At 45.9% G+C, this 27,558-nt stretch overlaps 1 protein-coding gene across 1 annotated transcript in view; it reads left to right on the top strand.

Annotated features, from left to right (window-relative positions):
• Window positions 1–27,558, top strand: part of LOC117808324 (nck-associated protein 5-like) — a 120,751-nt gene that overhangs the window by 19,486 nt on the left and 73,707 nt on the right. The window contains exon 4 of the mRNA XM_034678003.1: window positions 21,938–22,011. Coding sequence (XP_034533894.1) covers window positions 21,938–22,011 — 74 coding nt within the window. The remainder of the gene's footprint in view (window positions 1–21,937; window positions 22,012–27,558) is intronic.

Here is a 27,558-nt window from a genome sequence, read left to right as displayed (position 1 = left end):
AATGACGTTAGTTTATTCCATATTTCAAATCATTGAAGTCATGTCTGAAATCATTAAAACGCACTGAGTCAGCGTTGGCACAGGCGTCTCTGTAAGTACTAGTTAAAAAGTTTTCAAAGGCCTTAAGCCTCGTTTCTGATGAGCCTGTAATCCTGAGGGATTACATTTATTATAATCTGCATCACATCTTCCAGGGATAGCGACCATACAGGGTGAGTAAGCATGGACCAATAACATGTATGTTTAATAAATCAGTGTGTGGCGTTTGGTAGTTAATTTGCAAAAGTAAGCTGGGAAGTTGAACAGCACTCCTCTCCCACTGAAGACAGGATATTTTGAGTTGACTTTGTTGAAGTTGAGGCCTCTCTCAAAAGAGGAACCTGAAACACGATCCAAACACAGTGGAGCTTATCCCCGGGTGTTAACCCCGTCCACCTGGCGTGGAAGCTCTGTCTCCAGGGATGTTTGCTTATCGTATGCAGATGAGGCTCCATCTTTGGATCCAGCGCTGGCACTGCAGGTTTGGGCTCGAACAAGGCGAAACTGGCAGAGGGCGGCTAACAGGATTGGACGTGCAGATTAGGACCCCAGTGTACAAGAGAGGGGCTCGCATCTGTCAGCACCAGGGACACCCACCTCCTCACCTTGCAGCTGGGTTCAACACAGGCTTCTTCTATGGTGCCCTGGCACACTTGATGTGGGCGTGAGAGGCAGAAGGTGGTGAGAGCCTCGTCCTGTCTGTTCTTCGGGCACAGAGGCCGTCCTGTGATCACATCCTCCTCATCAGGCCCCGAGCCAGACCCTCAGCTGGGATCTGAGGGAGCTCTTTCATGCTGCACCAGAGCTGAAAATGTGGGGTGACCAGGCTTGTTGTTTGGTTTAGTGATAAGAAATGTTTGGCTTTGGGTGTTTTTTTGAAGCCGGGGCACAAATGATGGCTGCTTGGCTCCGTGTTGTTGAGTAAAACAATAGATCACATGACTGCTTACACGGCTGACCCAGTTTATTTGTACACGGCTCCTTAAATCACAACCAGTTATTGCATAGATTGGACATAATCCACCTCCCATATGTTCTACGTTACAGAAACACAAAGACTGTGAAGCCTTGCAGACTCAGCAGATATACAGTAGAGGGATCTTTAGTAGGAGATGTAGTGAGCTGTCTTCTTGATGGTTGTCTGATGGTGTGAGAAGTCTTTCTTCTTCACTCTGATCTCAGCTCCATCCTTTGTGTAGGATTCTGTGTGGGTTGGTGGTCTGGGAAGTTCCACGAAAATCCAAGACTCCCTTGTCTGCCCTGTGCGGGTTGTATTTATATGTTTCCACATCAACTCCCACCGCTGAGTAAATACATACAGAAACCACTTAAAAACTAGCATTTGATATATGATGCTCTATAAGTGCTCATGGCCTTGCTTGTTTGTTTTGCTGGTGGTTTGATTGATGACAACAGAGTGTGTGTTTGTGGATATACGCTTACACATGTTGACGAGGATTCCTGCTTGCATATATAAGTTTAAATGCGGGGTTATTTCCACACGTGTTCCAGCCTGAGGACTGTGGGACCCATTATGGGGACAGAGTAGAGGCCTTGCAGGGCAGTCGTCTCACCCGTACTGGCCGGGCTGGTCTGGTGAGTTCCTACCAGGTGTTCACGTGCTTCCTCGCACCTGGTGACCTCTTTGTTTTTAAAGGGTTGGAGGTTAAATCTAAAAAGGGTCGGGGGTGGATCGTGGTTTTATTTTCACTCAGCACATTCCTCCTTACGTTGACGCAACTGCTTTGGAATTTCAGCGCCTTGTAATTTGCGAATAACTTGAGAAATGATATAATTATTTAGTCATTCCTGCCTCCAACTACGGACGTTTCCAAACCGCAATAATTACCTTCAATTTGTTTTATTATATTGATATTATTCTTTCCATTTAACTAATTGAAGCTTTGACAAATGGAGGAACTCATTTGCTTTGGATGCATTACCGAAGTAGTCCGACCTAGATTCATATTTCTGATTGTTTCCAGAGCAAAATCATTATAAGGGTATTAGTGCTCCCCCTCGCTGACAAATGAAGCCTTTCTGGATGCACTTTTTAAAACTCCATCTTTATTATGAAGGCATGTTTGCACATTTCAGTGACAGAACCTTCATTATATTTCCAGAATAGACTGGTTGATTGCTTTCCTATAATGGTTTCATGCACAAACGACTGGTGGCATTAGCTTCAATCCGACTATTCATCTTCACACTGGTAGTCCAGGAACAGCTTCCTTGCACAATAGATTCTCATGTAATTTTCTTTTCAATAAAGCTCTCATGACTAGGCGGGGACTGCTTTGATGGAAAACCATTAGTCACTCGCTGGAATCCTTTCAGGGCACGGCGCAGAGTTTTACACCTGCATCACCTCAGCTCGCTTCAGACAGCCTGGGCCGGTGTGAAGCTACTGTGTGTCTGATGTCATAAATTCCTCGGCGAGGCCCGCCCAGGCGCCTGCTGACTGATGAGTTCGTAATCTCCGTCTGAGCAGGAGCACCACCTGCCACTCAAGTCCCATCAATCACAGAGAGAGCCACAGGTCACCGGCTCAATTCTATGCAAGGGTAAGCACAACTTATAGATGTAGGTCAGTAGGAGCAAAACAATCATATTCAAGCTTCTGTGCAGAACGCAAAGATGTAGATGCAGCGTCTGCAAGAACAGCTATTCTCATGATCTTCTTGAGCTTTGTTTGGCTCAGTTTCTGGTGCAAATTTACAGTGCACCTGCAAAGCATCCACTCAGGCAACACTTCTCCTTCATGAGGCAGAAACTTTGCATCTTTTAACCCCCGCTGAATCTTTAGGCGTGAGTCTTTGGTGAATATTTTGCTTACGTTCCCTGGAAGTTAAACTTGTCGCTGCATGCGTGTTGACAGTAAGATGCTGGGTTTTTCCCACGCTCTGTTTTTAAGGTCAGTGTGAATAACCGCGTCATATGAATTAAAAAATGACAGATATTAACCTCAGGAATCCACCCTTGATGAATCATGAACAATGAAGCGTTAGCATGACTGAATATCTGAATATAAGTCCAAGAACTCCCAGAACCAGTTGATCAGAAGATGGTGTAATGACCAATGAAACTGTCAAACCACTGAATACATGGATTAAGGTGTGTTCTCTATATTCTAGGTCACTCTGAGTAAATGTCAAGGTTTTGGTTCAAGCAGTTTGGGAACTGTCCACTCAGGAAGACTCTGTGCTTAAGAAGACATGTTATAAATCAAATCAAGCAGAATTTAGCAACTCCACCACGTTTGTTTACCTCTGAGACTCTGAGTCCACGTTGGTTTACCAGGAAGGGAGACGCGTGACAATGCCTCTAAACCTGGCTCTATGTTTTACAGTCTGAAGGACAGAGCTGTGATTATCTGTTGTGCAATCTTCTTGGCCAGACCGCTTGGAATGAATCTAAACGTCTGAGCTGACTGTCAGTGTTTCCCTGAAGAAAAAGGTCAGCAGCTTTGTGTTTACTGCAGGATGACAGTATTTCTAAAAGTCAAGCTTTCCTGCAACTTTTATTCTAATGAAATGATCTCCTAAAGCAAGCAGAAGCTTTATGTCTCCCTGGTCCATTCCAAGTTGCCGGACCAAACCACCGGTATTTTCCGAGGACAAGAACTGCCTCCCCACCTTCATCCCTCACTGAAAGAATCCACGTGCCTTCCAAGTGAAAAGTGTGTCGACCAGTTTGAAGATCCTCTCTCTTTCTTTCTGTCAGAGATCAAGACTCCTCTGACATATTTGATGTCAGACTGAAGCGCGTCTCTCACAGTGAGACAGGAGGAAAACGCTCCTGAGGCAAATGTCAAGTAGGCCTTTCATTGGTTGTTTCAAACTCCTTTTGCACTGCCTGTCAGCTGCATGAACACACATACTCATTTTCTCTCTGCCAAGTTCATCTTTACGTTGCCTCAGATCTCCCTGAGTGGCTGCAGCAGCAGAGGGCCGTGTTCAGGGGACATGAGTGTGAGTTTTGGACCAAAGACACGGAGGAACCAGAGACTTGGAGTCTGAATTTTGTCCTTTCCTGGCATGTGTTAGTGTTTTATGTCTTTACATGCATGCACAAATACAAACCAGTCACTTTTTCACGTATAAACACATGAAAACACACTCTCACGTGCTCCCCTGGGCAGAAACCACACTCAGTCATGCCCAGGTGATTTAATCCAGGCTGACTGGCTGGTTAAATATTGACAAGAGCTGATGTGGCCTCGCTGAGGAGAGACGAGAAATTCAGACGAGGCACTTGGCTGCCAAGGCTGCACGGCTGCCTGCTGCATCATCAGTCCAACACACACACACACACCGCCGAAAGCGAACACACACACTCAGTGTCAGGCAGCAGCTGAGACTCCAGCAAAGCAGAAGCCAGGGCAGAAGTGGGGAACGAAGCGGAAGGAGAGGAAAGCGAGCAGAGGAACGAGAGAAAGCAAGCAGGGGGACGCAGGATGAGCCAGTTCGAAGAGCACAGCGTCGTGTGCGGGAGGATCCGAAACCTTCCCCTGCTGGAACTGCTGGCGGTGAGTCCTGGTCCATACAACCTCCCCCCCTCACCCCACCTCCTCTACCAAAACCCTCCGGTCCCTCCTCCATCCCTTCCAGCCCTCTGTATGTACGCCGAGGAAGGTATCTGGGGCAGGAGGCAGGCTGTCTGGAGCTGGAAGTAGGTCTTTGACTGGGTGATAATCAGGCGAACATCCTGCCCTCCGGATCGCCCAAATCCACAACCACCTCCATCGCTAATGCCCCAGACAGGAATTGCCCAGGGTTAGAGGTGCAGGGCAAGGGGGGAGGGTGAGTTAGAATTCTGCATGGTTTGGGGGTTTCTGCATGTGGAGTTTGAAACTTTTTGCATGTTTCTCTGTGGAATTTGCACAAAATCAAAGTTTCTGACTGATTTTTATCAGACAACATCTTGATGGATATCTCAGTACTTTTCTGACTGTTAGATTGGACAGATCTGAGGTGTTTCTACATTTCAAATCAGGTATTCAAAGAATGAATCCAAAGGAGAATTTATTGGTCTTAAAGCCCGGTGTTACAGGCTCTGCTCTGTGGACTTCCAAGGTGTGTTCCAGTGACTCCTAAGTCTTCAGGAATGTGGGATTTCTTCACAATCTGCGCGGCGCGTCTCGATCTTATCATGTTCCATATGTAGGTCACTTACCGACAAGCTGCTACCGCCACTAATGACATGCAAGGAGCGAGCTTGTTTGGCGTCAACGATACATCTCCAGAAGGTCTGAATCACGGGGAACCTGCCTTTCCATCTGCACATATTCAAACTAAGTGCCTGAGATTGATGTTGACATTTCATGGTTTATTACTGGGTTGCCTAATGTGCGGTTTGTGCAGCAACTGGACGTGATGCAAGAGCTAGGTCTAAAAATATCACCTCAGTTTAAGAGTGGGGCTTAGATTCTTCATCAGTTCATATTTTGGGTTTCTTTTGAGGACAGGATGATGGATCTGAAATGATTCGTCTTACTGGATTGACTAGAAAAAGTGATTTGTGTCCTCCTGGAAACACAGCAAAAAGATAAAGTATTATTTTCAAGGGATTATCTTTCTGTGACGCTCCAAATGTCTCCTTCTTTCCCTCCACTTCTTCCTTGAGTTATTGAGCCAGAGGTGTTTTGTGGAAATCCAGGGGTTCTTAGCCTCTGCCACCGCATGGATGCAATTATGCAGACAAATGTCTCCGGCGAGCTCAGAGGCTCCATATATCCTTTATCTAATTACATTAACAGGAGCTGGATAGTGACTAATGGCTCGTGGAGGAGGAGGAAAAGGAGGGGGGGAGTGGACGTACGGCGAGGAGCTGGAGAGGCCAGGGATGCATGATTGCATTTTTCCATCTTATTTCACTCCCGCGCTCCCTCTGCTCCGTTTAGAAAATCCCCCCCGAACGTACGCTCACACACTGACCCACTGAGCCTTTTTCCAGCCTGAAACACTCCCATGTCATCTTTCTTTTTCACTGTAATGCATCCTGGCAGGAGCGTTGGCACTCGGGCTGCTCTGCACATCATGCAGGTCTGCACTGAGGCAGCGTTTTATGCTCCAGGTCAAATCTAACTCTCCTCTGATAATGCTGCTTTTATTGGGAATTAAATGAGCGACATATTCCTTCCTTTTCAGCTCAACTTTTCTTCTCTACACTTTTGCTTTCCTTGGATTGAAAGTCAGCTTCACTCTTGCCTCTGTTAGCGCCAATCAGGGTCTTTGTGAGCATGCTAGCAGATCTGCTGTATGTGGACAAGACCCTGACTTGATAGACGACGAACAGTTCCAGGTCAAAGATCCGATTAGGCCCCTGGAGATCTCTAAATCAAGGCTTTAATTCGTCATGTGTTCATGCTCAGTCGTTGATAGTGCCGTTAAAATCTCCCACATTAAGGAGTGTCTTTAACAGGTGCAATGTGAAATTTGATTGCCTCTGACATGGCTGTCACCTGGCTGTGATGACGCAAAACAACAATGATTCATCATCATCCTCGTCGTCTGAATTGTCACTTTGCTGCTCATTGTGGAGCTGTGTACCGAGTGTCTGCTTCAGTAATGACTGCATGACGAGGACGCTCGTTAATTCAAATAGCAAACAGAGCAGAGTACACTACGCCGCTCACAGCTGCAACACGTTTACACTAATTAACGAGCTGCTGAGACAGATGCAGGAAGACCTTTGACTTTATCAAAATATATCATGTTGAAATGTTGAAATGCTAGATTACAGTTTGTGTGTTGTGGGGCGGTTGTGGCTCAAAGGAAGAGCGGGTCCTCAAGCAGTGAGAAGGTTGCTGGTTCGATTCCCATGCAGTAAGTTAAAGGGGAAATGGGAGTGTAGTTTAATGATGCTTTGAGTGGTTTTAGACTATAGGAGTCTAAAAAGCAAACAGAGCAGAGTACACTACGCTGCTCACAGCTGCAACTCGTTTACACTAATTAACGAGCTGCTGAGACAGATGCAGGACTTTATCAAAATATGTTTCATCTTGAAATGCTAGCTTACAGTTTGTGTGTTGTTGGGCGGTTGTGGCTCAAAGGAAGAGCGGGTACTCAAGCAGTAAGACGGTTGCTGGTTCGCTTCCAATGCGGTAAGTCAAAGGGGAAATGGGAGTGTAGTTTAATGATGCTTTGAGTGGTTTTAGACTACAGGAGTGCTGAATAAGTGCAGTTAATTTACTATGTATCATGTAGGATGTTATCTCCTTCGTGTTCCAAACAAAATCGGTCTCAGATTTATTCCAGCAGGCAGCAGAGATGTTTTTAGATTCATTAAAATACAGTTATATAAGCTTTATTTTAATCACATTCACTGATATGCTAATCTAAAGTCTTAGGATTTAGCTTCTGTTTAATCAGTGCACACATTAGCATCTAATACAGTTTCCACAGTCTTTTAAAAGTCTCCTCTCGCTGTGGTCAGTGAATAAAGCAGGTGTCAGTGGTTTCCTGTTTGTCCCTCAGAGGGCTTGCAGCGGGCTTACAGCAGCTCAGCAGTCTGCTGGCTCACTTTACTTTATGCTAATATCCCCCAGCTGCAACCTGCACCACCCTCTGCTCTCTCATACACACACATACAAGCACACACACACACACACACACACACACAAGCCCCCGGGACAGTCATGGGAGGGCGCTGAAAAGGAAGCCGAGATGATTAATTAACTCTGCCCTCATTTTGATACCGCCTTATTGGCTTTCAACAGCTGAAATTCAGATTCAGAGCTTTGCATGGATTATCATCCCAACACCGCCGTCGCCACAACACCGCCTGAAAAACAGACACACAAACACAGAAATATCCAGGTCATGTTGTTACTCATGCCATGGTGTTAGACTGAGGTGTCAGTTTGTTTGAACGTTAAACGCCACTTTTATAGGAGTCCAAACATGGCCGACACACAGACAGAGATATCATCATAAGGGGGGTAATCATCAGGGTTTATTTGGGTTTAATGCAGCACAGGTGGATGTTCTGTCTCTGGCGTGTTGCTCAATGTTCGTCACTTTCCAGCTGAACACAAATCAAACACTCGCACGTTTCTCTGACAGGTTGATAACGTGAGCCTCCACGGTAATCTGAAACAGCGTTGCCCAATTCCTGTAAGAGTTTGGGTGGCGTCAGAGAACCTGCCTCGTCCTGCTGATGTGAGGAATGTGCAGTCAAAATACAAAGATTGAAAGATTGAGTGGTGCTCTTTACAGTTTAATCAACAAATACACAGATTTTGAAACAGTTTTCATAAAATGTGAGTTAATTCTGTCCTCAGAACTCACATTTTATTACATTAATTGCCTCATTCCTCATAAAAGAAGACACCTGTCCAGAGTTATTAATATCAAATAATCCCACAGATGTATCTAACAGCAGTGTAATCTTCCCTGTGTGCACGTGGGCGCTTATTTAAAGCATGAGTGCATTCATGTGGACTCAAACACCCCATCTTACACCAGCTTATTCATGTGTAAGCGAACACATAAGCCTAACAGTCCTGGTGTGAGTGTGTTCCTCCATGTGGTCATCTCACATGGGTGCCGTCATATTGGTGTGTGTGTGTGTGTGTGTGTCTCTTTGTGTGTAAAAACGCTCTGAACACCAGGTGCTCCAGCTGGACGCGTCCCTGCAGTGTCCTGGCCCTGACCGCTCGTCCTCTGGTCCCCCGTGCCGTTTCCTATTGATGCCTGAGTACAGACAGTTCTGCAGAGACGCGGTCCTGCTCCTGTATATTGTCAGGGGAGAGAGCCTGCAGCCTGCTTGTCTTTCATGTTCCTTTTTTTTTGTTTTAAATTCATCTGTTTGCCTTCCCCTCCTGCTTTCTCTTTCCCTCATATTGTGCTTCTCCCTCCTGAACAAAAGATCACCTGCCTGGCTGGGTGATGCGTCACAGGGTGGGAGCCCTGAGGGGAAGCCTGCAGCCTCATGTGGAAGTTTGTCACCACTGTGTCATGAGAGGTTGCTATTATCTCCCTGAATGCTCTACGGGCGATTGTACCCACTTGACGTGATTGTTTGGGTTGTGTCTTTGCATGAAACTCGGGGCCTGAATCATAATATTACAGTAAGAAGCAAACTGTCTGGAAAGGTGGACAGATTTCGAGGTGTGTTTGAGCCTGATCAGCGGCTGCAGCCCTCTCTTACAGGAGTTGTAGTGTGCTCCTCGTTGGAAGGAATTGTTCTAATTCTGTGTGACATGTTTTAAGGAAAACGGCCAGTGGTTATTTTCACAGTAGTAATGTTGTTCTCTTTATATCCTGCATTGGAACACACTATATGCAAAACCAGGATCTGCTTCCCCTCAGACTGTGGCGATGTGTTGCACTAAAAAAGGTGTGGACCTGATGTTCTCTGACGTGGCTAACGCGCTCTGTCAGAAGCGTTTGCACCTGACACTAGCCTCGTCTCAGCTCTGCACAAGTCCAAACAAAGGGGAGCTGAGTGGAGTCCAGCGCACCACATCCTCCTGCCGGCTTCACTTACACCACCGCCTCGCAGTCGGGAGGCAGTGACCTTCACGCCACTCGCGGTATTCGAGGAGCCGGGTGCTGTCAGGGCCCGATAGGTGGACTTGTGTTGATCTTCTTCCCTGCCTGCGAGTGCAGTGATCACGCTATTTCCACCTGGTGTTATCTCACGGGCGCTACTGTCGCCACATTATCTCAAATGCCAAGTATCAATGAGCAGAGCGGAGCCGTTACTGTGATTAGAATTAAATTCATGCAGGAGCTGTTTGATGGCTCCATTAGAAAGAGTCAGTGGGTGGAAGATTGGCCGTTTTCTGCAGATCCAATTATACGCTGCAGAGAGTACTTTGGTTTCAACTGGATGCAATTCCACCTTCATTCAAAGACGATTACCTTTATTTTTAGAAGCATGAGTTGATCTCTTAAAACACTCAACAATCGGATAAAGAAGTATCTGAACTCTACATAAGTTCAACCCTCTAATGTGCGTTGTTTGTGGAGCATATCCTGCCCTCAGTGTCTCTCATTGATTGTTTGGATGAAGTAGTTTGGATGCTCGGCTCTCTGTCATTAAAAAGGCAGGCTGTTCCTTTAAAGGATCCATAAGAAGAATCAATATCATCTGCATGTAGTAACATTTGTCTGCGTGAGTCATCCGGCTTGCTGGAGCCACTCACATTATCGAGCCTCCGTCACTTTCTAAAGACATAATATGATCTGCACGCCTTTCATGAGTCCATAACTCAACTTTATGGTGATGTGCTCGTGGCGCTCAATGATTTTCCAGGATCCTTTCTCTCCCTCTCCCCCCCCCCTCCACTCCCTCTCTGGCAGCCAGACATCCGAGCAGTGATTGAGGTTTTATGAGGCGTCGTGAGCCTCAGGTGAGCCGGATTGAATGAGGGATGCTCTGCATAGAAGTGTTTGACCCTCGGGGGCTGAGTGTGTGCAGTGTCAGTGGTCAACGACTGCCTTTGTGTGTGGTCACGGTGGTCAGCGAGGGGCTATTGTTGGGACCCGTGGAGGCTGCAGGGCTATCGAGCCGCCGTTCCACATCCATCTGGCACAACAGCTGGAGGAGACAGAAGATTTACACACAGAGCAAACAAGACTCCCATGATTCTTCTATTACAGTCATTTCTCAGGGATTCGCTTCATTTTGCAGGAAATTAGCTGAATATTCTAACAAATATTTACTCTTTGTTGAATATTCAGCACAGCCTGCCCCTCCAGTGCAATCAGCTTTATTTTGAAGGCATTTCCTGGTTAGATTTTCCGACTTCCCCGCCCTTCCTCTGTCTCATTTGAGAGCAGACAGAAGTCAAACCAGCTGAATTAGTGCATTATTAAGCCTTTTCTCCCCTGACCCACTTCCCCCTGCAGCTTGCATGGCTCCGCTCCAGCGTGGGGGTCTGTGTACCCGGGCAATGTGGAGAAGCATTTCGAATGGTGTCGGGATATGTTTCACTGTAAATGGGCCTCTTATGTGAACGAGGATGCTGAAATGAACCCATGATGAAAGACTTTCATTTTCCCCATTAACCTTCTATTCAGCTGGTCTTCATCACTTCCTTTCAGACCTCAGCGTACAGACTGTGATCAGGTATCAGCTTCCGAGCGGGGATCTACAATTTGTCCCTTCCGAAAACCTCAGGAAAGATACTCGTGTAGTCAAAATGCATGCACCCATGATTAATAATTAACTTCAGGGTTTGATTTCACCAGAATAGTCATTAAATCTTCTGAAAAGATCAGAAAATGAGGGATCAAATTGCTGCTTTGACTTACTCAAAGTCAGAACCCCTGAATTCCTGGTTTTAAATTTTAACAGCATAGTTGTTGATCGTCTCCCCCGTCTTAAATAGTGAAATAAAAGTAAAATGTATGTTTACTGAGCCTCAGCACTCACCCCACTCCTCTGTCATCATCACATGATGTTCCACCGTCCGTTTCCCGGCCTGCTATGTCGACCTTCATGAATAAACCGCCAGAACAGCCGGCCCAACTTCTGACCTACAAGGGAAACAAAGCAGAGCTCTCTAGCATGTCCTCTATAACGCCATGCTATTATGAAAGGACATGTATAATACCATGGTGCATGCTTTCAGGGGTAGAGGGCATCTGATGGGCGAGCCATTGTAACCCTTCAGAATGAAGCCGCTACCTCACTTCAATCGGCCCATTGGAGGGTTGAGAAATGGCTTCCAGAGGGTTCAGAGAATGCCAGAGCGTTCGCTAAAAGGGGGGCTGCCCCAGATAAAGAGGGTTAGCTGAGTAAACAAATAATAATGATAGAACAGTGTTGTTATTGTAAGAGCAAATAGCCGGCCTAAGCAGAGGAAATTCAGGTCCTTGCACTGCGACATTTTCCCACAGTGGAAACCCGCTCCTGATCGTTAGATATCTTAAAGAGTTTAAGTGCTGCGACGTCTCAGGATATGAAATCCACAAAGCAACATATTAACACAAACAAATAAGACTCCCATTCTGGTTCCTGTTAGGAAGGTCAGTCATAATAAGCATGGAAATTTAATTTATATATCAGATAAACTTTTGACACTCTGAGAAATTCTTCACGCAGAGAAGTCCCATGTGTCTCGATCCGAGGGAGTTATTCAAGTCCACTGATGTCACTCCGTCTGAGCCTTAAAGAGAAACAGCACTGATGTCAAATTCTTCCCCAGCTCCCATCTGGAAGAAATAAAACAAATATGGCTGCTAAAAATAAGCCTCCAGTTGAGATGATAAGAAGGATTTAGTGCCATTAACTGTGTAAATACAGAGCGTGGTCGGCCCGGCACTCATATTGAAATTCCTTCCCAACCTGGACGAGGTCTGACTGTAAAAGCTCCCTGAAATAGACTGCAATAATGCCTTTCAAAGGTCCATGATGGTTCATTTAAATATTTTATGCTGCTGAATTATTGGACTCTCAGTCCTCTTTCAGATCACTTGACGGAGTGCGGTGAGCCGCTGCACTGAGAGGCCTTTGTTCGCATTAACCCGTGTAATGGATGCAGCCAGAGTGGATGATCTCTTCAGGCTGAAATTGCTGCTCTGACATCGGAGCTGAAAACACAAGAGCATAAAAAACTTCTGATGCGAGCCTGTTTTACATTCATGCATCAAATGTACAGAATCACTCCACGCCTGCCCAGCTCCAGAACGCCAAACTTTCTTTGTCCTAGTCTTTCTCATGCAGTGTTTAGGTAAACGCCAGAAGATTGCACAGTTAAGATAAGGCACTTATGTTTTCTTTTTCAATAACGTATGATTCTGAACTTGCAGCAATGATCTGTGTTGTTTCTATCAAAAGCCAGCTATCTTGGAGCATGATCAAAGCTCCAAAGCAGACATTGTCCAACATGCATTATTTAACAAGTTCATTGAGGACATTCTTATTTACAGCATGCCTGCAGGGTGGGGGTTACCTAGATTTACACCACCCACGCCGGCACGGCTACATTCTTGTATTGTAGGCTACTGGGCGACCGTATTGACTGACTGCATTTGTCAGGGGTGCATATATGTTCAGGAAACTGTGTGTTGCTCATTCACCTCTCCCACCATGCAAATTTGTTTGCAGTTAGCCTCAACTTCAGAGAAGCAACCTCTTGGCCACACGCCTCCTTCTGTCAACCCGGAGGCTGCCTCCACCCCCACAGTCTGTCTGGGGAAGATGCACGGCGATCACATCTTCTGAAATAATTCATGACCACAGGAATAATCAATCCACCGAGTCCTCCAGTAGAGGTCAAAAGTCACCACAACCCATCTCTTTTCACATTTCTTATTATCATTCTTCAACCGATCACGCCCTCCCCACATTTAGAGGGGGAAAACACATCACTGTATCAGGACCCGTCACTGTCAGGAGAGATAGGGAATGTGGATCTGATAAGCATGAGTGGCACAGGTGGGTTTGGGGAGCGCAAACAAACACCGTCTCCTTGTCACATTACCATTTCCTCGGTTATGGTTCCTTGCATGCCTGCAGGGGTAATCTCGCTTCCCATCCCGAGGAAGAGAGAAGAAAATCAGAGGCTGACATTTCTCTAGTAGGAATGCCTCCATCCACGCTTGCCTCGACATATGCCCAGCACCTGGATCGGGAACGACTCGGCGCACAGACAAGCCCCTGTCAATAAATCTACCTCTGGATTAAGCAACAGAGACGCTGTGATAAAACTGAGGCCTGAAGCGAACGCAGTGAAATGTCAGGGAAGACAAACTATCCCAGCGCATGAAATATCTCTGCTCCGGCTTGGAGGTCATGAGATCGCTACAGTATAGACTTTGTTTAGTTAGTGGAGTTTAATTTACCTCCTTGGATGTTATCCTTTCTTGTCCTTGCAGCTGAACTTTGGCGCGGCAGGTGATGTATTCGTACTTCTCTTTGGATTTCACTTTGGATCGTCAGCCAGGGCCATAAAACACGATGCTCCGTGGGTCGTTTCAGGTATCTCTTGAGTACATAAATATCTCCAGTGTGATTCTGTGCTCTGAGAAAGACTAGAACCTCCAAACTGGACTGTACAGTAAGCACGAGGCCACACAAAGGAACAAAGCCTGCTATCAAACCGTATTGAGAAGAGGTGGGAAATGCTGGAGAGTACAGATAATGCTGAATGGATCCTCTTGAGGGCTTTCACTCAATCTATAATGTGCCTAATTTCCCATGAAGGAACACAGTCACTGCTACATGATCAGCCCTCTCCCTCTTTACGCACTCGGCTTCAGCACAGCTCGGTTAGGTGCGGCGCCCGTCTGTCAAAGCCTGCATAAACAGAAGCCCGACTTCCCCCTGTGAACCAACCAACATCTGTTTAGCATCAGCCCGGCGCTCTGATCTGCCCCTTCCTCTCTGTCACTCTGCAGAAAAGGGGTTTCTCTCATTCTCCCATGCTCTTTGTCTCTTTTCACTTTCTGTTGGTTTACCGCTCAGAGTGATGTTTGGATGAAATCGTTGACATCATCGACAGAGTGTCACTGATACTGTTGATGTGTGAGGCTGCGGTTATTGAGTTTTAACCACAGAGTACAAACACGGTGCTGCTTTTGGGGCTACTTTGTCTCCAATCAGTCAAAAGTGGATAAATCCTGCAGAGTGAGTGTCGGACAGTTTTTAGTCATCGTGGGTGCGGCGTGGAGAAACTAAGGTTTGGGAATGAAAGGAGTCTGATGGCCGTGTCAACATGCAATCAAAGTAGACTGGATATTTGGATCTTGCAGCGTCCAGGATTTCCAAAAAGACTGTCAAACTTTGCACGGGACAGTTTCCACTTCATCCTAACCTTTCAGGAACTGGGGTTGTAGAATGACTAGTTTAAAGCTTGAGCAGGAAAGGTTTGAAGGTCCTTATGACGTCTTGACATCCACTGATTAAGCCAGTCTTTCGGGTACCAGAGTACATCACTTAAAGCTGAATTTTCCTTCATGTTGACTCAGATTTCCTCACCTTATTTATTCCCAAATGCAAGCCACACATGAAACTAAGAGAACCTTTGGTGAGTTCTGCAAATGGCTTGTACCAAACTTGGACTTAAGATCAGTTGAAGTCAGATTGCATGTGTATCATTGATTTCTTTTTATTGTAAGGTCTTTTTTGGCCCTCCTTTTAGTCCTCTCTGTTTTTTATTATCCTTCGTAATACTCGGCCAGCACCAGCTGAGATTTATCTTCTTTTTGATTTCTTTATGTCCATCCTGCTCTTTGTTGCTTTTGTCTCTCTGATCTCCTCTGCCTCCTCTCTCTGGCTCTCTATCTCTCCCCGACAGCAGCCTCTCTCTTTCCCCCTGCGCTCCATTCTGTGTCCAAGTCCAGGTTTCCTTTTCATTCCTGTCATCGCCGCTCTCCCGCCCATTCCAAGTACACCTGGCTGAATATTAGCCCCTAGATGATCATAAAAATCCAGCAAACCCCCCCAACCCCTTCCACTCGCCCCCAGGCTTGTAAAATCTGGGCAGTGGCGCACCGCAGACTCCTACCCCCCAAACATTGCCTGTTTCCTCGATTCCCATCCTGTCTGGAAACATTGGTACCAGCATGAACACACTGTGTGTTTGTTTTTATTTCTAAAAGCAGCATTCCTCAACTGCTCCTCCCTGGTTTGTGTTTTTGCAGATTTAAAACAGGCTCAAAGCAAAACAAGAGGGGCATAGAGTGGAGGGCCACAGGAAACAGACAGATGGTTGTATATTGAAGGTATTTGTGAACATGTGCAACTTCTATCAAACTCCTGGCTCTCTAATCTAGTGTATACTCTCAGCTGTGTAATCAGATCCACTTTAGAAGTGATTTATCTAGGTAGCAGAAAGCTTGAGTTTGAGCTATGAGCTTCCCACCAAGAGAAAAATGGCTGCCATGGGAATATGGTCAATTTGAGCCTCCTCACGCTGTATTCCAAGTTGATTTGGGGTTTTATTTTTCTTCCAAACTTGACCGCTCTGGATGAAAATAAACGTGGCATTTATTTTTAAAGATTCAGTAAAACATACAAACTCAAAAATACACATTCATGCATTTCACACACTCTCTCACACAGGTAGCTCTGTGGAAGTGATCGAATAGCAGTGTCAGCTCCGATGTATTTCATCCCCGGGATACTTTTTCAACTCTCCCCTGTGAGATTTGTCCCGTGAACAGCTTTGCCACTGTTCCCAACAGGCATGAATGGCTCACTCTGTCAAAACCCCAAAGAGCAGAGGAGGAGCCCGAAACAGACGGGGGGTTCTTTTGAGTGTTGGACGTATCTTAATGTTTGGAAAGATAATCTGCTGGGATTTGGATTCCTGACAGTGGCGAGGTGTTGATGTTTGAGGCTGGGCCGGGCCCGTAGGTGCTGCTGGAGGAAGAACATCAGATAACCCAAGCTGCTGAAACTCACTCTGGATGATGAACAAGCTCTCTTTTGTAGCTACAGTAATCCATATTCCCTGACACTGCTCCATTCGGGGCAGGTAGGCAGATGAAGAATATCCTGCTCACTGGAGGCATTTGTTACCAGAATGTCCTGGACTCAATAAGGCCACTGTGAGAGCCTCCACGACTTTACAGTCATTTAGCTTTTAGGGACAATTAAGCAGTATAGCGCTCGTCAGCTCATTCCTGTGTCATTTATCCTGTGACGGTCATTAACTAGGGAGCTGTCAGAGCTTTATTTGACCTTTGTATCCAAATAATGATTCAAGATCAATGATATATAAGTGGATAGATGATGGATTATAATCCTGCAAGACTCTGAACTTTGTTTAATCCAATTGTGCAATATCTGCTTCTCTGTCGCTGCCTTGCATCTCATTATAACAGTGTAAATGCACGCAGAGCAGCTGCAAGAGAGGCAATTATTTTCACAGGATCTACAAAAACAGAATTGGTCAGTTTCCACTTGGTTTTGTCAGCGGATCAAATGTAATTAGTGGATAAATCGCCTTGCCAAAGCAGAAATCTGCAGGATTACAACATTAAGGTTTGGGAATGATTTAGATTGGGCAACTAAGACACTCGGGGAAAAGCTTAAGTTGTGGTTAAGCAAACTTTAATTGTCGTAGTGTGATTTTAATACCCGTACTTTCCATTTTGCCACGTACCTTGATGACGCAATCCTTCAGAGTTGACAGATTGACTCAGGCGACCTCCATCGATCGTCTTCAGAAACCAATAGGTGATGTCACTGAGACTTCATGCATGTCTTGCAACTAAAACTAAAGGAAAGAGAGAGGTCATGAACTCCTCTCTGCTCACTCCACATTTAAATCTTTCATCTGCTTTCTCAAGAATCAACAATTTCCTTTCTGAATGAATCAAATCAACACGATGGAGGAAGCAGCCGCCCTTCTTGATCCAGCTCTAACATGATAAAAGCATCAAACATCATGCCTGTCCCTGACACTGAATCATACTTAACAGATCAATCTGACAGCCAGAGATCTCTGTATCTTTTCCCCCCATGTGAGAAATCACACATATTAACCTGAGACGCTGCCCTCCCCTCTGATAAAAGGCCGGGCTATCGTCCGAGCTATCAGGGGTCTGAGGATATGAGAGTCTGATGCCTGAGCTGATACCGTGACAGCAGGTCTTTGGGATGTGAGTAATGAGCTTGGAGTGAAGGATCATCAGCACAGAGCCTCGAAACATGCTGATAAGGCTAATGAATTTAACCGAGGCCGGCTGATGTGCAGAGACCTGATACAAGCAGGGGCAGGTTTCTAGGAGTCTGCCTGCAGAGCGCATTAGTCAGACTGATTAGTTCATTACGATACCATCACAGTCATTTTGAATTATATTGGCATACGGAAATACGTTTCCAGTCACGCTGATTAAATTTGCTGTGTTTACATCTTTGCTGACGATGTACACATAAACTTTGGAGTATTGGATGGCAGCAGGAGTTGGCTGCAGACCCAGTCTTGTGTTTGGCGGGAGGCCAAGACTAACAGCCGTATCAGATGTGGTGTATCTTCCACACCTTGAAAAGACTCTGTCATAATTCATTCTCAAGTGTGCCGTAAAAAATACACCCAGAGAGAAATCTTACATTCTATTGGCATAACCTTTGACTTGCAGAAGCGCGAGTGGGAGCTTCGCTTTCTGTCAAATCTGAAGCCCAGTGTTTTCCAAGTCCCGAAAGGCCGCGCTAGCATGTCATCAGTCCGCGGCAAGCAGAGATAGGTTGGGGCTAAAGGGATAAAGAGGGTAGAGGTTGTGACCTTGTCTTTGGCAGGGTCTTACTCCTGAGATCACTGCAGCGGCTGCAAGCCTCTGCAAGGTGTCTTATCTGTAACGCCAGCCTGAGCCTGTGATCTGTGGACACATCAAGGCGTTGGAGGGAGCTCACTGCAGGAAGCGTGACCTCGGTGGCATCTAGGTTGGAGTTTTATCTAGCTTTAGGTTTATCTGTTTATATCAGTCCACTCCAAAGAGGTCTTTATAAGAAGCAGACGCTTGTCTAGGATGTGATTCCATCCCTCTTAATCTTGAAGAATGTGTGAAGGAGCGCAGCGTGCTCGCGAGGCTCATATGGATGAATAATGCATCTGATGTTTTATTACTCAAAAATCTGGCTCTTAATCTTAAACAGATTGCATTGCTTTGAGTGTCAGTCCGTCTGTTTGCATGTTTGTTTGGATTTTTAACAGAAGTGTGTTTCTGTTTTTCCCCCTCCTTGCTCCTCAGTGCCAAAACAGCGAGGAGACGGCGCTCATGTTTTAAAAATTTCATGAAGCCACACGAGCAGTTGGAGGGGACTGGATGTGGGAATGGAGCCTCTCTCCTCCTCCTCCTCAGTTATACTGAGTGCCTCCTTATCAAACGCTCACACACATGAGCAAACATGACCGGATAAACATCGAGAGGAACCTGCGGTCACAGGGCGAGAACATCAGCAAACACATTACCCGCCAGGTTAACCTTCGTGCTCACAGCAAGGCAGCTAGGAATCTTTATCATGTCCACAGCAGACTTTTAATGCAGTGCTGGAAAGCGATAATCAAAAAGTACTGACAGGGATTTGAGAAACTCTGACTTCATTCTGTTGCATGAATCCACAGTCCACCTTCCTTAACATGTTCCTGCTGTCCAGGAAAGTACGTGCAGATTTTGGTGAAACCTCTGACTGATTATGTTAACTTTGGGGGGCGATTAAGCGCCTCTTATGAGCTTACACCTCTTAGGACATTCAAACCACTGGGAGCGATTGTTGTTCTGCAGCTGCAAGAGTCCTGAGAAATACACCCCCTCAATAACTGTGTTTTTTTCACTCGACACGTGACTACCTGCACCTCGTGGGAACGCTGCAGCTTTCACTCACGCCGTTAAACCGTCAGAAATAATGCCCGGCTGAAGATATACCATGCGGCGGCATAACACACATGAGTCATGCTTTAAATCTCTGCTTTAAATACCCCCCCCCCTCAATTCACATGACAACAAGCACGCCGCATTCCCAGCATTCCTTCATGTGTGCCGAGGATTATTTCAGTGCCCTGTCATTAGGAGAGGTCTGCACGATGACAACACAGACTTAGGCAGCTTTACTTGCTGTTTGATGTGGCCTGTAAATATTTCCCCTGACATGAGGCTTCTCGTGAAGAAGGTTCCCCTTTGTGCAGCAGTCTTTGGGAGACAGACGGTTTGTTTGTCTGCTTGAGAAAGGAGTTGCATGTTTTGTTGATGAGGGGGCAGAGTGAGAGTGAACCGAGGGGGTGGTTTTTGCATATTTTTAATGTTTGTTTCATTTAGATTTGATTGAAAGCGATGCGGGAGGTCATGCTCGTACTGAAAACGATGTGATATTTGGAGCACATTCTGCAGCACAGTCACATCCACCCCCATGAATCTCAGGGAGCTTCATGAATATGATCGTTCGCCATAGTTTGGGGTATTGATTGTAGCCGACTGTGAATTTAACTTTAGGAACATTTGGAGCTGAGAGCTAATGGCCTTTCAGCTTGGGCATGAGTGCCATTCTGAGTCAAGCAGATGGCTGTGGGGCACAGTCGTCTAACAGAGTCATTGGTAGCTTTCCAAAGATGAAAGATGTGTCACTGCGGTTCAGATTAAACTGATGACACTGATGATGCATGAGATGATGATGAGATCAGGAGATGTTTCGTTGTTTTTGGTTATAGCGTGAAAATAGAGCAGAGTACGACAGGAATTGGAAAATATGGCACCACGCTGTTCGCCATCGATCTGTTGTCTTTGCTTTGGCTTCGGCCCTGTTCGCCTAATGGTCACCCAGAGTGCCCTTGACTTGCGACTCTGCAGGAAGCCCGGGCCTTTGCCATGTTCTGTTGGCACCAGGGGAAAGCTGGTGGTGAGTGGCGGTCTCAGATGTGAGATTAAGAGCGATAATTGCAGGAGAAGCACAGCCGTGGGAGAGCGGCCCCCCTGGAGGAGCGGGGAGACAAAACAAGTGCTCTTACTGTATTTTAGAGGGGCAGCTTGTGCTTGAGAACATCTGGTCTAATGTAAGTTTACTCTCAAGGCCACAGGTTAAAAAAAGCACATGCAGTGATAACAGGAGTGCTTTAAGTCTAGTCGGGCTCCAAAGGCGGGTCAGAGGGAGGTCAGAGTGAACCTCTAAGTTATTCCTGAAGATAAATATGCTAAACCTAGCTAAGCTGATTCATAGGGCACATTTTTAGTTGCCTATGAAACCATGTTTTGCTATCTTCACCCTCCAAATGCACATTCCTAATCTGCTGCCCCAGATATCTACATTGTTTTAATGTCTTATTGTTCTAAAAGTCACATTTCCATATGGATCAGACTAAATCAAACATGCAAATATCTAATTTCCATGGTATATCAACAACAACAGGGGTTCTCCAATAAGTTAAAAACCACAGGCCCTGTTTGTTTTCTCATTTCCCTGTGGTTTGAAGTTCTTCAGCTAGTGTTTCCTCACATTGGCTGTATTTCTGTGAGCGTCTAATTAGAGATCATAGAAAGCAGCATAGAGAGACGCCCGGGGCAGAAAACAGGAGCTGCTGTTGTAGTAAATGTCGAGAATGAGTCTAAAAAAAGAGGCTGAAAAAATGTCTGTACTGTTTTTCTCCCCGACTGAGATTCCTGGCCTGGTGACCTCTTCATGGGAATCCCCATTATTCAATTACACTCTGCGAGCTCATGACCACAGTGTCTAGAAATCAATGGAGAGCATCTGTCCCACTGAGATAACCGTTTACCCAGGAGATTCGTCATGAGCTGTCAAGCTAACATCTAATTAATTAGTCTTGAACCTTAACCGCACTGATCCTGACAGAAAGCAAGTCACAACTGGTTCAGTTATATCCTATAGGTAGACCTGCAGTGTCTGCAAACACAGCTGCTTGAAGTATGGAGCCTATGTGGCCTATTTCTTACAGTCGCTCCTCTTTCTGCTTGGTGTAGTCGGACGTCTAAGAGGCAAATCATTAAGGCACAGCCGAGAAATCCTCACATCTGTTTTTTCCATCCTGCTCGTAGCCTTAGCTCATTTCGCCCGTGCTGTAACTCAGTAGCGCACGTTTTGTGAGTGTGGGGCTATTCCCAGCTGACATTACACAGCTGGGCTCGCTTCTAGGCCAGCCGTTGGAAGTTAGCAAGAGGTGCTTCTGGAGTTACACGCAGGAGAGGAGAGAAAGAGAAAGGGAGACTAAACTGATTAGTCTCACCTTTGCGAGAGCACTTCGGCTCCTTTTCGCTGTTCTTCACACATTTAAGGAACACCGCAGGAGGAGACGCTCAGTTCAGTTTGGTTTTTACAGCATCCACTGCTGAATAATGCTCATTGTTGTTATTTCTTGGCTCAGCTGATAATGTTTAGGATGAAGACCATGCTTGAATTCTGCCTGTGTTTCCAATTAACCTATATTGCCTATGTTTGCACACTGACTCCATTGTTAACTCTTGGCTTTCCCATCTCTTCTTGGCAGGAATACATGGACGCCAACAAATGCATCGACGAGCTCCTCAAGCAGCTAGAGGAGGAGCGTCGAAACGTCCGAAGGTAAGAGGGGTCTTAAGACTTCAGGGCAGATGTTTTATTGCTCACGAATATCAGCAGCTGCCTGCAATCCATTCCCGACCAGAGGCAGCAGAACAATGTTGTTTGGTTTCGAGTGCGAGACAAGCTTTGTACGCTCTTCTTGAGAAATGCTTTTTGTGTTGGACGCACACTAAGAAGTGGCGGACAAAAGGGGGAGACTCTGGTCCCAGTGTGGGGTTGACTGGGGGCATTTCTCATTGAGGTCTTTCCTCAAACAATAGAAATGTAGAGCTTATGGAGATGCCAATCTAATGACCTTGTCCCCTCCATGCTCCTACCGTCCGGGCTCTTCCAGTGATGCACTGCTCCCGTAGAAAAAGAGACAATTTTTTAAACTTCACCCTCTTTTGTACGAGCCTCTCTCCATCTCAATGGAGCTGTATTCCCCCGGCTCAAACTAATTTTCCCCCTGAGTGAGCAGTGAGGGGCTTGGGGGTTGGACACAGGGGGGATCGGGGTCTCAGGGTGGGTGGCTGGGGGGGATAGATGACCACTGACCATCCCCTTTACTAGGCCAGGGCAGCCCTTTAATAAAAGAAGTGGTGTGTAAAGGAATGACCCCCTCGTCTGTGTCGTCCACACCTCTTTTTATAAGACAGGGGAGTCGTCTTTGGTGACACCCTGAGTGACCTGAGAGCTGCAGAGAAAGAGCAGGATGTCTTAGAGGAGGGTGACCCCGTGTTTGGGCCAGAGGACCGAATGCTTTAAAGCCATGAACTTGTACTGACTCGGACAACTTAATCACGCTGCTAACCATTTTTATGTTAATTCAGCGGTTATTCTAAAGTTTCTGTGCGTGTGTGTAATTTTAATCATACCGACAGCACGGCTTTTGTTCTGTTCGTTGTTATCCTCAGTCCAGACTCCAATGCCCCAGTATTAGACCTTAGAGTAATGCACCCTGTCAAAATAAAAGCTTGATTTGCTCCACTTGAATTATCAAGAAGCCGCATGGTGTAAACTTCCTCCGAACTTGAAGTAGGACTTGTCTTTTAAGTGCTTCCCTTTCAAACTCAGGATCAGATAAGAGCCCATCACATGCTGGTTCATGCAGCGTTTGTGGTTTATGTTTAGCTGAAGGCAGGTGCTAAACACAAAGACAAAACAAACTCCCTTTGTCCTCAGCAGGGTCTGGGACTACTGTAGGAACTCCTGCACAGATGCAACCCTATAGCTCTGCAAAGAAACCTCAACGTATTCATGCAGGGCTTTGGAAACCCCTCTCGTCTCTGAGGCGCACGGTTTTTAAAAACAACATACCACCAGGCTGGATTTGTACTTTCCAGTGTTGGTCAATTCAGAGAGTCGACAGTGATAAATTACTTCACAAAGGCTTTTGTTCGGCTAAAACATAGACCGCAAGTCACGAAAACGCCTCCTAGTCCTTATTAAGCCGGATCTCACGACACTATGGATGTCTCCCTCCACCCATCAGAATATGGGGCCCATCAATCCGTCAGAGAAAGAAAGAGAAGCTCTTAAATTCCTCTAGTTCTCTGCATCCCATTTTCATAACCCAGTGACCCAACACATTCATGTGTCAGTGCAGCGTATTATAGGGTAGTTTCACACTGCTGAAGGACACGCATGTGACAATTATGACTTTTTTAAAGCACGTTTGGAGCATGTAAGGTAGATCAAATATCCCAGCTGTCACATGCACGACTATTTCTTTGTTGTGGTTTCTACGTTCAGCCTGAAAGGGAGATTCTGAGACTTTAATTCATGCAAAGGAACATGTCAAACCTTTCTTTAAATGCCCTGCTTTAGGAGCAGAGTCAACTGGAAAAGTTTCCTATTTGCTCTTTGCAGTTTGTTTATCAGCTATCAGGATTTGTATGACTATGAAGGATCCATCCAGTGCATCCTCCCTGGCCCTGACATATCCAGAGATTCATTGCGTGACATTTGAAACAACATTGCAGACTCTTAAGCTGCAAACTTGAATGTTTAAAGACCAAATGTTGAAACTTAAATAACAAACGGCATAAGTTACATCACATACCGCGTAGTTGTTGAGGTTTCTAGGCCGCTTAATGACGAAAGGGTAGCGTTGAGAACAGCTGGTGACACAAATAAGAAATACTTCCTGACCAGACGGTCTCAGTTCAGTTCCATCTGTGCAGACTTGGTGCTTCGTAGTATGCTATCACCCCATGATATCACATCTTACAGCCACATATCAAACCTTCATGCATTGAGAGGTTTGTATTCCTAAAACTGTCAAACACACAAGCTTTGGATAGTTTCAGCTCCGTTTGATTACGTGTCACAAGCATCTGCCGTATCCTCAACATCCCAGAGCCCCTTGCGTGCACACACAGACACTCACGCACAGTGTCTCGCACTCAGTTGCAGCATCATTGCTCGATGAAGCACAAAACCCCAGTGGGATGCTGGCCGGGCTTTCCCTCTCCCCTCTATTCAATGTGACCACGTCCTTGACAGACGGAAACAAAAGCTCTGCGGCACAGTGTCAACATCAGATGGAGCAAATCCAAATTTGGCAACACTAGACGCAGCGTACAGTACGGGACGCTGACCCCGGAGGTTTCCACGTATTCATCATTCGTTCGCAGTGTTTGCAAACGTCTTTTAAATGTCTGCGATGTCATTAGTGGTGGCCTTGAGTCCGTGGTGAGTCCACACTCGCTTGTGTTGTGGACAGTGGAGTTTATTAAAGACTTGTGCTGAGTGACAGGCTTGCGTGGGAGGGACATATGGATGCTCTGCAGCGATAAAAAGCATGACGGGTGGGGAGTGAGTTTGCATGACCTCTTTCTGACAAGCTGCTGTGTCAAGGCACCGTGACTGTGTAATCTTCCCTGTGGATTAAAACAATGTAGATTAGATTTTTGTTCCTGTCTCTGCTTCCACCTTTTTTTTCATCTCCTCTGATTTGTGCTGAGCTGGTGCCTGTTCTCCCTGAATCTTCTTTTGACCTTGTTTTTAGTGGGTCGAGTGTGGCCCAGCGCCATCACATGGCCTGAAGTCATCCTCACCTGCTTCCTGCAGCAGATGGCGTTTTGTCTGTGACCCCTTCAACACCTTAGAGGACAGGGAGGGACACAGAGGGATGAGGAGGCAGGCAGGGGGCTCTGCTCTGAGATGCTGGGAGGTGTTGAAGGGGGAGGCGGTGGACTCAGCTGGAGATCCAGGGGGCTTAGGACAGGTTGAACCGTGCAGGAGGCTCCAGCTGCAGCCTAAGCCGAAAAGACATTAGCAACGACATCTGCTGATCAATAAGCTATTTGTCATGTTCATAGAGCAACGGCTCTGCGAAGACGGCAGAGACAGAGAGTGGAGGCTGGATCAGATGTGTGTTTTGCCGGGGGATTAAAGGTAATAGGACTTTCTTTTTGCCTGTGGGTAAATTGACTGGAACTGCTCCACATCCAGTCCCATTTGCCCTTCCTCTTCAGAGCACTTGAATTTAGGACTTAGGATTTTGGATTCGAAAGCAATTGCCGAACTGAATTTGTTGTTTTATTAAAATCTCATTTGGATTAGTTCATTCCATATTTCTCTAATTGTTTATAAGATTAGCAGCTAATCCCATTAGCGAATAGAAATGGCGACAATCATTTCAACTAAAGTTTAAGACTTCAAAAATGTCTCACTAAGTCCTCTGAGTGGTTTTGAATGTCCCCCAAATTTCAGTCAGAGGACACAGTTTGAAGTAAATGTCCTTGCAGCCCTGCGAGGACGGCAAGGTCGAGCTAAAAGGAAGAAAACGTGTGAGCGTGCACGCCCAGGAGTGAAAAAGACCACAGGAACTGGGAAACAGCTTCACAAATCTGGACCTTGCTGATGTTACTACAAGGCATATCTGGCCTCAAAGACGCCTGTGTGCTGCCGGCAGTCTGAGCAAGATGAAAGGCTGTAATCCGCCGCTGAAGTATGTGGCAGGGCCTGTTCTGTCGACGAGGAGGTGGATAAGGTTCAGCCTCCCGCAAGCCATCCAAACGCCCCCAGGATCTGCCCGTCTCGCTTGGGCGAAAGCCACGCATTTTACAACTTTAATTGGATAAGTTGACCGGTCTAATGCAATAATTTGATCATGTTAAGCTCCACAGAGATCTAATGCACTCTTAAAGTATATTTGTGCGCCCTCTGAAGTGAATGACTGAGCCTAATCCGTCCATTAGAGGTCACTTTACGGCCCAGGAGTCCAGAATCAAAGATATCTCAGAGGAGCAGCCAGTCGGTAAATAAATCAATCGATGAAACCTTCATCTGAGCCTGAAGCCACTGCTGGAATTCAGTAAATAAGATGTTTGGAGGAAGAACTTTGGATGCCTTTTCCTCTAGATTTACTAGAGATTTACTTTTCCTTTGTCTTCCAGTAACTTGGACAAACAATAGACTGTATGAAACATGGACGTCGTCCCTGCAAGTACTTCCACATTGGCTTCCTTTGCCACTTGGACACATCTTCACGTTCGCCACTTTATCTCACTGAAGATTCATTCAGTCCGTGTAGCCCGGGAACACACTCGTCTCCTGAGTCCTGTAAACTCTCCATCCATGATTCATCCACAGCGTCCAGGCCAGGCTATGATACATGCATCATTTTTTATAGAGCTTATGAGAGGACGGGGTTAATCGAATGGGTTAATGAAGCTTTTTATTGGTGCTCCCCCAAGGTCGTTCCATAGCTGGTGGCGGTGCTGCTGCATTCCCATACAGGCTAAGAATACTTAAACAATGCTGCTGCTGCTGCTCCCCCCTCCACATCCTGTCTTCATGTATCATTTACTATAAGCATGCAGGTTTCATTCCGGATGCATCTGAGGCTAAGTTATACTCAGCAGTGTAGTGCACTTATTCTAAATATATATATACTTAGCATAATGCAGCTAGCTCCTCACCCACTCCTGCAGAGTGTGTTGTAATAAACATTTTGTTGTTCTGGTGGTTTCACAACATGGATACACAGTGTTTTATTGGACGTGTGATACGCAGCCTTGGCATTTGGATTGAACGGGGTATTATCTGCATTCCTAGAAGCAATTAGCTGTGTTTAAGAGCTGAGTCTTTGTCAGAGTTGCATAATAGCTAATTACCACCCTTGTTTGTCTAAGTGAGTTCTCAGGCACTAATTTTAATGCCTTGTGCTGCTGGAAAAACTACTTTAATTACGCATTAGCTCAGAATATTGCATTTTTTTTATCTGATTCCAGTCATTCAGTTTCATTAAATGGAGGCTCGCACAACATTCAGGTCTATTAACTTCAGCTGAGTTCCTCTTTCCATTGTGCAATGAGCAGATTTTTTTATCAGCGTTGGGAGAGTGTGCAAAGAGTCCTTTTGTGTGCATGAAAGCGTGCAGTTATTTTGACTAATGTGTGTGCTTCACGGAAAACATCCTCACATGGAGATAAGACGAGCGACAGATCGTGTGTGTGGTTCGGGTTGTTGATAGATCCTGTGTGTGGCTTCGGATGGTGGCAGTCACAGTGGTTGCATCCAGGCTATTTACCTGCAGCTCAGGGCTCTTTGAAAAAC

This window comes from Notolabrus celidotus, chromosome 24 (genome assembly GCF_009762535.1).
Source record: "Notolabrus celidotus isolate fNotCel1 chromosome 24, fNotCel1.pri, whole genome shotgun sequence".
Taxonomy (NCBI): Eukaryota; Metazoa; Chordata; class Actinopteri; order Labriformes; family Labridae; genus Notolabrus; species Notolabrus celidotus.
Note: the sequence above shows the minus strand (reverse complement) of the source record. Positions and strands in the feature narration are given on the sequence as shown.